Source organism: Erpetoichthys calabaricus, chromosome 15, assembly GCF_900747795.2.
Source record: "Erpetoichthys calabaricus chromosome 15, fErpCal1.3, whole genome shotgun sequence".
In the NCBI taxonomy this organism is placed as follows: Eukaryota; Metazoa; Chordata; class Cladistia; order Polypteriformes; family Polypteridae; genus Erpetoichthys; species Erpetoichthys calabaricus.
Window position 1 is genome coordinate 93,403,946 of NC_041408.2, and position 13,747 is coordinate 93,417,692.

Consider the following 13,747-nt stretch of genomic DNA (forward strand, 5'->3'; position numbering starts at 1 on the left):
TGAACAGTTTCTGCTGCTAATTCACTTCTTTTGCCTTAATTTTAATCAGCAAATACTATTTAAGACTCTGACCCCTTAGTGAGTTCTTTTTCCCTTAACTAGCTGAAGTCCCCAGCATTTTTTTTTAATTGTTTGAGAAAAATATAATTAAAAAAAAAAAAAAAAAAAAAACTTTAAAAATAACTTAACAAACAGTGAAGACTCACTAATGTGCTTGTCTTGCGGTCTTGTATGTATGTTACCATCCAGTTGATGCTCGGAACCAGCCAACTCTATTTAGTTTCAAAAGCAACAGGGGCACAGGCGGTGGCGGCACTCAAACATAAAGAATGCTGGCAGTCACCTCCAGTTTGCCCTCTGGTGGCCGTTCTGAGTATCAATTGGATGATAACATCATACAAGAGTGCAAGATCACCCCCCCCCCCCCCCCCCACCCTACAGTATTTTTAGTTGCTGGAACATACATACATATATACACACACACACACGCGCATACATTGACTTTTTTTATATACAGATAAATAGATGTAGATACATACTGTAGATATATCTATGTATATGTGTGTGTGTATGTATATATATATATATATATATATATATATATATATATATATATATATATATATATATATATATATATGTACACAGTAATCCCTCCTCCATCGCGGGGGTTGCGTTCCAGAGCCATCCGTGAAGTAGAAACCATATGTTTATATGGTTATTTTTATATTGTCATGCTTGGGTCACAGATTTGCGCAGAAACACAGGAGGTTGTAGAGAGACAAGAACGTTATTCAAACACTGCAAACAAACATTTGTCTCTTTTTCAAAAGTTTAAACTGTGCTCCATGACAAGACAGAGATGACAGTTCTGTCTCACAATTAAAAGAATGCAAACATATCTTCCTCTTCAAAGGAGTGCGCGTCAGGAGCAGATAATGTCACACAGATAGAGAAAAGCAAACAAATCAATAGGGCTGTTTGGCTTTTAAGTATGCGAAGCACCGCGGCACAAAGCTGTTGAAGGAGGCAGCTCACACCCCCTCCGTCAGGAGCAGAGAGAGAGAGAGAGACACAGAGTTTGTTTTTCAATCAAAAAGCAATACGTGCCCTTCGAGCTTTTAAGTATGCGAAGCACCGTGCAGCATGTCGTTTCAGGAAGCAGCTGCACAAAAGATAGCAACGTGAAGATAATCTTTCAGCATTTTTAGACGAGCGTCCGTATCGTCTAGGTGTGCGAACAGCCCCCCTGCTCAATCCCCCTGCGTCAGGATCAGAGAAAGTCAGCGCAAGAGAGACAGAGAAAAATAAGTTGGGTAGCTTCTCAGCCATCTGCCAATAGCGTCCCTTGTATGAAATCAACTGGGCAAACCAACTGAGGAAGCATGTACCAGAAATTAAAAGACCCATTGTCCGCAGAAATCCGCGAACCAGCAAAAAATCCGCGATATATATTTAAATATGCTTACATATAAAATCCGCGATGGAGTGAAGCCACGAAAGGCGAAGCGCGATATAGTGATATAGGTGTGGTCAAACACGGGTAAAACACATGCCGAAAGAAATCTCAAAGTCCAAAAGTTTGTTTTAAAAATATTTTGTGAAAGTTAAAAGCAAATAATCCACACAAGAATAAATGAGAAAATAGTTATACACGTAGAATAAAAGGCAAAAAAAAAGGAAAAATGTATCTTCTATAAATTTAGCTTTTCTTGAAAAACATTATTTCTGTACTTAAAGGTTCTTTACTTCTTCTTCTGTACACTTTAAACGTACGGCACAGCACATACATTAAGTGCTGTTTTCTTACATATTTACTTCACAATCTATCTGTTGGAATGAAACATGCAATGAATTTTATTACTTAAATGCATTACCAAGTACAAAGTACATCACAATACCCTGAATATGCCTAACAGAGAGTGTAACCACCAAACTTGCGCTAAATCAGTTAGGCAATTTAAAGTGTGCTTTGTTACAAGTTGTTTTATAATGAAAGATACTTCACACTGCAAGAAGTGGGAGTGCAAATAATGGCAGTTTGCGACAAGTTTTCCTTTTCATTAATTCACTTGCTTCACCGCTGGGCTCTGTTGACTTTCTTAACTCCCACGCTATTTGTAAGTTGCCTTCTGTTTCCTCAGCATGCCATCCACTCCAAATCACAATCAGGTCTTGGCTTTGCTTTTATTCTCAGGGTTGTTTTGCTCTGTGCGCCAAATCGGAGGAACACCAAATGTGCTCTCAGAAACTGCTCAGCCCACCTCAATTAGGGAGAAGATGGCATCAAGTAGGTCAGTAAGCATGAAGCAGCTGACGGACGTGAATAGCAGTCGACTGCGGAGGAGTACAGGAATGAGGGTTGATTAGTTAGGCACTCTGAGCTTGCGTGAGTCGTCTTTAAGGTGTCTGGGAAGAGCGAGCCTGACTAGCGCACCCCAGTGGACACGTCGGTAGTTGTTAACTTGTTCTGTCTTGGCCGCGTTTGTTAATCTGTGTCTCTCTCTTTTTTTTATAGGATATCTTGTACACGGTTTGCAATCCAATTGGGAATGTGCTACGGATTGTCATCTTCAAAAGAAATGGAATACAAGCCATGGTGGAATATCCTTTCTTTGAAAACCTCAGTATCGTCCGCTTTTCTTTATGTGCAGTTTGTGTCCAGTGCACTTTACAGGCATTGAATCAAGAGACGGTTAGCTGCTTGGTGATAATTACCAGTTAGTCTGATTGAGTTTCACTCGGTACTAGGGTGTTGTATCGTGTTAGCCATTATGAATGTAGTGAGGAGTCGAGCAACTTTGATTGGCTGACTAAAAAGATTATAATATGCAGGCTTTCAAGGCAACTCCGGCCCTCTTCTTCAACCTGAAGTAACAATGAACGCCCCATGGCTGTGTTGTGCACTTCTTTAATTGGGCCAAATCAGTTTTTTTCCCTTGAAAAAATCATAATGAAGATTGGACAAGAGGTGCACTTGTGCACTGGAATTTTTGCGATGATGATGTGGTTTAGTTACCAAGCAGAGCTCTGTGAGCAGAATGTCTTTGGTTAGTCTGATAACTAGAAGAGAACATGAATTTGCATTTCTTTGCATGTTGCAGAAAGGACAGTAGGTTTCATCGGGTGTCTCCATGGGAAGCTTGGCAGAGGGCATACACTGATGTGCCTCACTTTCATTTAGACCTTGAATATTTAGTTTCCATTAGCCTCAGATGACGTGTTGATTTTTAGGCCTGTATTTGTTGCTGATGATCACTTGGGGATGTTTGGTTCACGTATACTAAATAGTATCAGAGTTGTTGCGCTTCCAGTTACCGCATGGTGTCAGAAGTGCAATCACATTTAGAGAACACACCACCTGTGCGCATCACTCATGTTGCTTGATTGTCCATCACAAAGGTCAGTTGTTTCTCACCATATCTGTATGTGGTCAGTTTGAACTAACCAATCACAAGTGAATCTGCTCTTTTTATTTTTTATTTTACATGGTCAGCTGCATTAGGAGAGAGAAAAGAGAGGCTTTGAGGCGGAGTCGGTTGCTGGGATTGATCGGATTGGCTGGTACTTGGAGGAGGAGTTTTATGCAAATTCATATGTATGTCTTTAGATTTATTATTTTTTTATCTACTGAGATGCTATTAGATAGATACTTTATTAATCCCAAGTTGAAATTCACATACTCCAGCAGCAGCAGCATACTGATAGTAAAAAGTGTCCAGGGAACGAGTCCACATGAAAGAAAGTGGTAGGAGTGATCATTAGAGATGTTTCCCACAATGCACAGTATTTCCTGCCATTAGATCAGCCCAATGTTGGATCATATTTATACATCATGTGAACCGCTCCAGGGTTTATTTGGTATCGCACCAAAGCAGTTGTTTTGGTCTGCGCCAGAGTGCGATTGCCATGTTCAATTCTACCTAAACTAACTGAACTACAGAGGCAGCCCCTTTAATTCAGAAAAAAACGCTCCACATAAACTAGGTGTGAAAATGGCTTCAAGCTTCCAGGAGTTTGGGGGTCTGTTGAAGAGAAGCAGACTGACTTTTCTAAGCCTTGCGATCGACAAAGTACAGTCAATCCTCAACTTTTGCAGGAGTAACGTTTCTAGTGGATGCAAATACTAATAAAACCAGCCACTGAAATCTCTTAATCTTTTGTGAATCATTTCTCAAAATACACTTTTCTGCGTTGAATTCTTTATAACAGAACATTATTTCTGATGATATGCTGAATTTCATAACACATTAACCATGAAGTAACCCGTAACATGCAAAACACTTTTCTGTCATTCCCTAGAATTCTGTGACCTTCTGTGCTAACATCTCAATAAAAATAACAAGTTGCTGCTGTTGGAAGGTTGAGGTCTCAACATCATCCCCGACACACTCTCCTTCACGGCTGGCAGACGGAGCTGGAGGTCATGAAGGGTGCACCATCAGCAATGTCTGAGTCACGCTCTGCTTGAGATCCTTTATGGGTCTGGGAGTACAGAAGCAAAGCAGAGGCGAGCCGACATTTAACCTTGAGGGTGCCATCGATGATGGAATTGGCAGCCTTGATGTTTCTAGCCAGCTGCTTGTGCCCGATAGCAGTTTCCGACATTCCAGCATGAATGTTATCAAACTCCCTTATTTTCTCACCAACTTTACATGCTTGGACTTAGAGCCTGAAGGACTTGCACTGTGCTTTGGGTCCGTAATTGCAACACAAAACTTGATTTAAGCAGACAATGAAAATACGCAACAAGTGCACAGGGAGCTTTTAATCTACAGCATTAGTGTAAATAAGTTTGGTGAAGTGCCTAGATTTTAGGAGGACCAGGCCCCTCATGGACCCCGTGATCATCAGAGGTGACTGTGTGCAGAGGGTGCAGACCTATAAATACCTGGGAGTGCAGCTGGATGATAAACTGGACTGGACTGCCAATACTGATGCGCTGTGCAAGAGAGGACACAGCCGGTTATACTTCCTTAGAAGGCTGGCGTCCTTCAACATCTGCAGATGTTCCATCAGACGGTTGTGGCGAGCGCCTTCTTCTACGCAGTGGTGTGCTGGGGAAGCAGCATAAAGAAGAAGGACGCCTCACGCCTGGACAAACTGGTGAGGAAGGCAGGCTCTATTGTAGGCACGGAGCTGGACAGTTTGACATCTGTGGCAGAGCGACGGGCGCTGAGAAGACTCCTGTCAATCATGGAGAATCCACTGCATCCACTAAACAGGATCATCTCCAGACAGAGGAGCAGCTTCAGTGACATACTGAGGAGATCATTCCTCCCCCACACTATGTGACACTTCAGTTTCACCCCGGGGGTTGGGGGGTTAAACGTTAACATTATACAGTTATTGTCTGTTTTACCTGTATTTTTATCACTTTAATATTATTTTTTATCAGTATGCTGCTGCTGGAGTATGTGAATTTCCCCTTGGGATTAATAAAGCATCCATCCATCCATCCATCCATCCCCAGTGACCGCAGTTTCTGACATTGTGGCAGTAAGATTTTCTAACACCTTTATTTTCTCAGTAAGCTGCATTACTGACTTTTCATGCTTGGGCTTCGAGCCTGAAGGACTTGCACTGAACTTTGGAGACCTAATTGCAACACAAACCCTGATTAACGTTTTAAGCAGAACAATTAAAAATAATGCAACAAATGCACAGGGAGCTCTTTGATTTACAGCAATATGGTGAACAAAACCGATGAAGCATCTAGTAGGATACAAGCCGCTCCTCAAACTTGCACACATTGTGTTTCCCATTTTTTCCATCCTGCACTATGCATAGCCACGAAGCCCGTGAATGTGTGGGGTTGCCAGCGCGAAAGTGAAAATGAGGTTAGAAATAAAATTGCGGGAGTGCTTGAAGTCACAAGAGTTAAATGTCGAGGCCCGAGCCGACCAACCCCTGCTATCTCAGAAAGGTTGTTACCTGCTGCTTTGTTTTTCAGGGTGAGAACGTTGCTTGGAGAATTGTCCTCTCCATTGTGTTGTGTTGTGCTGGATTTGTTTCGAGCATTAAATCAGATTTTTGTTTCCCTCTGATGGATTAATGGATTTAATGTAACCCTTGAGTGAGTTCGATTTCACCCCTCAGTTATGAGACTGCTGTAAATTGTCTTATCACTGCCAGGTTGATTGGTGTGGTGGCTTAGCCCTGCTGCTTCAAGGGTTAAGCATTTTGGGTTTGAATGCAGAGCCCAGTTGCATCCTGTATGGACTGCCGGGCACGATATCCTGAAAGACATGGCAGGTTCAACTAATTGGCCTGTCTAGGTTGCTCATGTGGGTGTGGACAAGTGTGCTCTGCAGTGGACACGTTGTGCACAGTACAGCTGGGATAGACCCCTGCAACCCTCAGTTGAATTGAACAAGATTACGGATGTTATTACGTTTGTAGCTTTCTTTTCGTTTTTCTTAACATGCATTCACATTTGAATCTGTCCAAAGCGCTCAGAAGGCCAAAGCTGCTCTTAATGGAGCTGACATTTATGCTGGATGTTGCACTCTGAAAATCGAATATGCCAGGGTAGGTATCTCGTGCGACGGGGTCCAGTCTTATTCAGAAGCAGCCTTGCACTCACTGGTGTCTCATTTTTTTCCCCCAATAGCCGACCCGTCTGAATGTGATAAGGAATGATAACGACAGCTGGGATTACACTAAGCCTTACTTGCTGAGACAAGGTAAGGGGTGCTTCTCATTTTCCTTTCTGCACGTTACTGGGATACAGCGAGAAATAAGGGAAGATCCAGAGTCTGTCATAGGAAGACATGATTTAGCAATCGCAGGAAGAAAACCGCAGCGGCTGCCTTAGAAAGCACATGATGTGGTGTGTCTTCATAGCCTATTAAGACAAGGTGGAAAATCAGACACATGGCGGAGGCGGCAACATCAGCAGCACACAAGACTTGCACTTCTCCAAGCAACGCATCTAAGTCCCCAGGTCGCACCAAGACTGCTCGAATTAACTCGGCCAACCTGCACACGGCCTCAGCACGGAGCAAAATGGGACTGGGAAGGACACAGAGGCAGGCAGGCAGGCAGACTCTGCACTTCAGCACGCAGTCACGCGCACCAAACACAAACTGGGGGACGTTAGACTTGCCACTCGACTGCACGCAGCGCCTCAACAACATGCCTCTTATGGACGGAAAAGGAGGAGAAACCACAGACTGACATAGGGGGAGGGCTGGCAACCAGCTGCTTGTGGGTCCATGGGTCTTTAGGCCCAGCCACAATGAAAGCAGCCTGCCTGAACTGTTGTATCTGTGTATATTTTAATAGGACAGCTTGAACAGGATGCCGCCCCGCTGGGTTTGCTTTGTACACATTTATCCTGTACTGCTTTAAATTGAAAACAGAAGGAAATTGTAAATGTTGTTGGATTTGTTAACTGGAAATTTGTTAAAAAGAAGAAAAAAAACACTGTACCAAAGTCGCAGAGAAGCGAATGAACAGCACCTGCTCTTCTTTGAGGCATCTGCTTGTGTTTATCCAGCATACATACCTGTCGAGAATCTTGGCCTAGCAGGGCTCAGGGTTACTGCCACCGGCCATGCTGCTCAACAAGACCCTGGGTCAAGCAAGGTGGCTGGTGGAGTAGCGACCTTTGTGCTACAGAACTCGAGCCAAAGCAGTTACACCCTGCTCCCCAGTTCCCAGGTTGGGATAACAACCCTGCAGGTCTGACTTGAGCAGTGGTGTCTGCTGGATTCTCACATTAGTGGAGAAGATTTAGGGTTAAAGTTCCTTTAGTGGCCCCTAGACGATGTCAGAAACAAGTTCCCACTCCAGTTCTTGATTCCAGTGCAGGTTTTAATGAATACTCCACCCATATATATACTATATATTTATATATTTTTATATACAGTGGACCCTTGACTTACGAACTCAATTCGTTCGCGAGGGCTGGTTGTAACTCAAGTTGCTTGTAAGTCAAGACTATTTTTCCCATAAGAAATAATGGAAATACCCATAATGCGTTCCGAACCTCCCACAGCAACACTTACTTAACCTTTTCATAATAAAAAAGGGTTGTATAATGTGCATAATTTACCAAAACAATATTTTTTCTAATTTACTAACCAAAAAGTTATAAAAAGTGCCTAGCCTACCAGAAACAACAATTTCATACTGTACTCACCATTTAAGTTGACATCTTTGGGCTGCAGGAAGGGAGGAGGAGGAGAATGAAATGGAAGGTGTTTATTGTTTGGAAGGAGCCTCCTTATACAAATCTTTTCTTTGTAAAATTGTCGAGATGGTGGATTTCGACATGCTGTACATATTCGCGAGATCGGTCACACGTACGCCACTCTCATATTTCCACACAGTTTCCTTCTTCGTTTCGATTGTGATCGCTTTCTTTACCTTCGTTACCTTCTCTTCCTTCCTTAGCAATTATCGAAAAAAATTATATAAATCACTGCACTGACCGAAATTACGTCCACAAACACATGTATCTGGGCTCCGACTGACACTAACACTCTCGGCTGTTTGTTTACAATCGCGCAAGCAGATACACGTGACCACATTCGGGTCGTAACGCAAGATGTTGGTCGTAAATCAAAACAAAAATTTTGGTCGTAAATCAAGTTGTTTGCATGTCAGGCCGGTCGTATATCAAGGGTCGACTGTATATAATATATATAATATGAGAGCCCTGGATCTGTGTGTGCTTAAAGCCTTGACACGACTGAGTGTTTTGCTGCCTGTGGTCTTATTTGATATTGGTTGTAAGTAGGGCGTGTCTTGCAAGAATCTCATGTTCTACGTCCCCACGGGACAGTCCTGAGTCAATCTCTTGGCACAAAGTCTCATGTTTAAGGTCCCCGCGAGATGCTCCATGGCAAATCTGTTTTGTCTCGCCGGGTCTTTTAAGTGTCTTCCATGATCTTCACATGAAGATCACGTCTCGTCTCCCTAGTCATTCTCTCCCAGGATTTGTTTTTATAATAGAGAGATATATATATATATTTATTTAGATATATATATATATATATATATATATATATATAATACATACATATATATATATATCCATATTACTAACCGAGAATGGTAAACCAGATGGCATGGACGCAGGTTTACTAACTAAACCGGATGGCATGGACGCAGGTACACGGCAATGGGACCATGAGACGTACTGCGCAGGCGCGTACAGCGCACGTCTCATAAACTGCAAGAGAAGTCGTATCCACCGCGAACGAAGGACTCACGGCCCAAAAATGAAACAGCTCAACTGACGTGAATGAGTAATGAAGCAACAAGGTGCCCATAGCTAATGACTACCGACACAGCCACGCCAAAAAGAGGATTCTGCACTGCAGCCCGGATTCAAACGGAAGAGGCTACGGCGGCCCCACAGGTCCACAAAGAGAGTACGAAGGGCGCTGGCGTCACCGCCATTTTGTGAGTGGCACTACTGCTGGGTGAAGTTAGGAGTAATGTGCTGCTTGGGATTGTACAAACCGCTGAACGCTTTACACCGAATTCAAACACAGTACAGCTCAACGATACAAACACGAGCCCACCTAGATAAGATCAATGAACGCAGGCGCCTACAACGCGCGTCTGAAACTGCGGAAGCAAAGCAGGCACGGGTTCAAAACGAACGAGCTCGACTGACGGATATACAAACACGAGCCCGGCTGGATAAAATCAATGAATGCAGGCACCTACAATGCGCGTCTGAAATGCTGCAAGCAGAGCGGGCACGGCTCCAAGACGAACGAGCTCGACTAATTTATTTTAGGATACCCAACGCCGGGGGTAGGCGAGCGAAGCGAGCAGGGGGCAGAGCCCCCCTTGTTTATATATAGATATAGATATATAGATAGATAGACATGGATATAGATACATAAATAGGATGATTAAAAAAGATTCATCTGATTTCAAAGTGCCATATTTTTACAACCGTGAGGCCCCTAGGAACACACATACCATTTGAAAATGGGGGAGGTAGAGTTTCTGTCACCACTCCCAACAACACTGGATGATCTCCAAAATTGCATTGAAAGAGCCAGGAGTAGAGGGACACCCGACACGCTCGATCAAGTATGGGACGAAGTTGACTATCGTGTCGATGTTGTCCGTAACAGCTGGAGGAGGTCATATTGGGCACGTGTAAAATTGCATAATAAACCTTGTGCTCACCTAAACCATTTACAATTTAACTGCATTGTTCTGTAATGATTTGCAAGTGAAATAAATAATTTTGAAATTGGATGAATCTTTTTAAATCACCCTCTATATTATATACTTTGCCCTCCACTATTATTGGCACCCCTCGTAAAAAATAGTAAGAAGGGTTAGAAAAGAATCATTTGTTTGCTGAAGAACCGTCATCTTGCACTGAAAAAATTAGAAACATCTGACTTTTAATTGAAACAAGTTAATTCAAAGAAAAACAAAGTCCACATCAAGAAATAAATATTTTTGAGAGAGAATTTTTTAAGGGTTGGCCAAGGGAAATTTTAATGTTTTCATGGAGATAATTGTTTCTGATGGAATGGTAGCCTATAGTGACCAATACTGGGCAACAACAAACCATATTAAAAACATTAACATGGAGGGAAATAAAATCTCACGTTACTTGTGTCAGATCATTCAGTCATATGCTTACAATGTGCTACAACACCTGCATTTTTGTTAAAGTATTGTTAAACTAGCTGGGCTTACTAGCCAAGGCTGGACCAGAGCAAAAGTATACTCTTAACGCTAAGCTATAAATAATCTTTTAATGTTACATTCTTTAAGAACAATGTTGTATGCCCAACTTCATATTTTTTTAACAGTAGTTTCTTTACACCACTTCACTTCCATTTTAAGCTGTCATACTGTACAAATTAATTTATCCCAATTTCATGTTTCCCCGTCACTTGTTCCATATTGACTTCTATTGCTGTGTGGCCCTTTCCTCTGTTTCGCATTCATGCACCTACCATAGCTCTGGCATTCCCTCTCTGCTGTGTAGCCCTTTTTTTTTTAATGTTGGCTTTATCCCTTGCCATAGCTGTACCTTTGACATTCCTTCTCTGCCATCTGGCAACAACATTAGAACAATCTAGATGAGGACAGGCCATTCAGCCTAACAAAGCTTGCCAGTCCTATCCACTTAATTCCTTCAAAGTAACATCGAGTCATGTTTTTGAAGGTCACTAAAGTCCTACTGTCCACCACAATACTTCACTTTTTCCAAGTGTCTCTAGTTGTCTGTATGAAGACAAACTTCCTAATGTTTTTGCTAAATTTACCCTTAAAAATGTATACCTGTGTCCCCGTGTTCTTGATGATCTCATTTTAAAGTCACCATCTTGATCCGCTGCACTAATTCCCTTCATAGTTTTGCACACTTCAGTCAAGTCTCCTCTTCATCTCCTGTAAAGGCTCGGCTCTTTTAATCTTTCCTTATAACTCCTTGTAGCCCTGGGATCAGTTCAGTCACTCTTCTCTGGACAATGTCTAGCACTACTGTGTCTTTATGGAGACCAAAACTGCACCCTGGACTCCAGATGAGGCCTCACCAGTGTGTTATAAAGCTTGAGCAGAACCTCCTGTGACTTGTACTCCACACATCAAGGCGCTATATAACCTGACATTCTGTTAGCCTTCTTAATGGATTCTGAACACTGGCTGGAAGTCAATAGCTTAGAGTCCACTATGACTCCTAAATTCTTCTCATAAGGTGGACTCTCGATTTTCAGACCTCCCATTGTGTATTGAGACCTCATATTTTTACTTCCTATGTGTAATACTTTACATATACTGACATTAAATGGTTAAAAGGCTCAGCTCTTTTAATCTTTCCTCATCACTCATCCCCTGTAGCCCTGAATCAGCCTAGTCGCTCTTCACTGGACCTTCTCTAGTGCTGCTTTGTCTTTATGGAGACCCAAACTTCACCCTGTACTCCAGATGAGGCCTCACCAGTGTGTGTTAAAGCTTGAGCAGAACCTCCTGTGACTTGTACTCCACACATCAAGGCGCTATATAACCTGACAGTCTGTTAACCTTCTTAATGGCTTCTGAACACTGTTGGGAAGTCGATAGCTTAGAGTCCACTGTGACTCCTAAATCCTTCTCATGAGGTGGACTCTCAATTTTTTGTCCTTATCATTCATCCCCTATAGCCCAGGGCTCAGCCTCATTGCTCTTCTCTGGACTTTCTCCTGTGCTTCTATGTCTTTTTTTGAAGACCAAAACTACACCCAGGACTCCAGATGAGGCCTCACCAGTGTGTTACAAAGCTTGAGCAGAACCTCCTGTGACTTGTACTCCACACATCAAGGCGCTATATAACCTGACAGTCTGTTAACCTTCTTAATGGCTTCTGAACACAGTTGGGAAGTCGATAGCTTAGAGTCCACTGTGACTCCTAAATCCTTCTCATGAGGTGGACTCTCAATTTTTTGTCCTTATCATTCATCCCCTATAGCCCAGGGCTCAGCCTCATTGCTCTTCTCTGGACTTTCTCCTGTGCTTCTATGTCTTTTTTTGAAGACCAAAACTACACCCAGGACTCCAGATGAGGCCTCACCAGTGTGTTACAAAGCTTGAGCAGAACCTCCTGTGACTTGTACTCCACACATCAAGGCGCTATGTAACTTGCTTGACATTCTGTTAGCCTTCTTTAATGACTTCTCAACACTGTCTGGAATTTGATAATGTCGAGTCCTCTAAGACTCCTAAATCCTTCTCTTAAGGTGTAGTTTTGATTTTCAGACCTTCATTGTGTATTCAAACCTCACATTTTTACTTCCTGACTGTAATACATGGTGTTCAGGTTCCTTTGTACTTTCTCTCTCATCGCATCACCAGAGGCAAACTGACCAGATCTCATTCTATCAGAAACATTATCTCCATTCTCCAGGAAAACATGAGATTCATTTTTCTTGGTCATCAATACAAACCACATAAGGTGAAAAACATTATTAAAAAAAATAGAATTTTTGGGAGGAATATTCCTTTATGAGGTGGTTTTTTTTTTTCATATCCAGGGTATTATTGTCTGTCACAGATTACTCCCTTTGAATTATTTGGATAACATTCAAAATGGCATTTCTCAGTCCTATATAAGTTGCCTAAAAAAAGACTTGATTCGCAAAGCAGTAAAAAGGTCACCTCTTTAAAATGAATAGATTTGTAATTGGAAAAAGTGCAAAAAAATTCATCCCCCTTTCAACTGCTGCTGGATTAGTCGTGGGTTCAAAGGCAGGTCTGGTTGGTCACTGTGCGGATTGCGTGGTGGTTAACTCAACGCCCTGCAGTTTTCCTCCCACCGCTCAGACGTGTATACCAGGGGACTTTGTGACTCGATTTAGGCCCAGTGTCAGTAATTGTGACGTGTGATGGGCTGATGTTCATCCGCGGTTTGTACCTGCAAGTGCAGGATTGATTTCCTGCGCTGAACCTGATTAAGGAACACTCCATATTGGATAGAACGTTCTACACCGATCCTTATCCCAGGGTTTGCCATGGTACTGTTTTTTAAATTTTATGTGTCTTGCTCTCTCCATGACTACTTGATTCATTTAACTGAAAAATCTGAGTTGACCCAATTAGGGGTGCCCTGTGATAGACCAGTGCCACTTTCATACTTGGTTCCTGCCAGGACATGCATTGTGCCTCTCCATCATGCTGAACTGGACAAGTTAGAAAATAACTGTCAGTTTCTATTCTGTTAGCCTTACTGGGTAAAGAGGCTCACTCACTGTGACAAGGGTTGACCATGTTGTGTTTTAAA

General features: G+C 42.4%; 1 protein-coding gene across 1 annotated transcript in view; it reads left to right on the plus strand.

Moving 5' to 3' along the window:
- LOC114665632 (heterogeneous nuclear ribonucleoprotein L-like) overlaps positions 1-13,747 on the plus strand; it is a 117,017-nt gene that overhangs the window by 81,102 nt on the left and 22,168 nt on the right. The window contains exons 4-6 of the mRNA XM_028820238.2: positions 2,519-2,604; positions 6,435-6,531; positions 6,614-6,686. Of these exons, the coding sequence (XP_028676071.1) occupies positions 2,519-2,604; positions 6,435-6,531; positions 6,614-6,686 (256 nt within the window). The remainder of the gene's footprint in view (positions 1-2,518; positions 2,605-6,434; positions 6,532-6,613; positions 6,687-13,747) is intronic.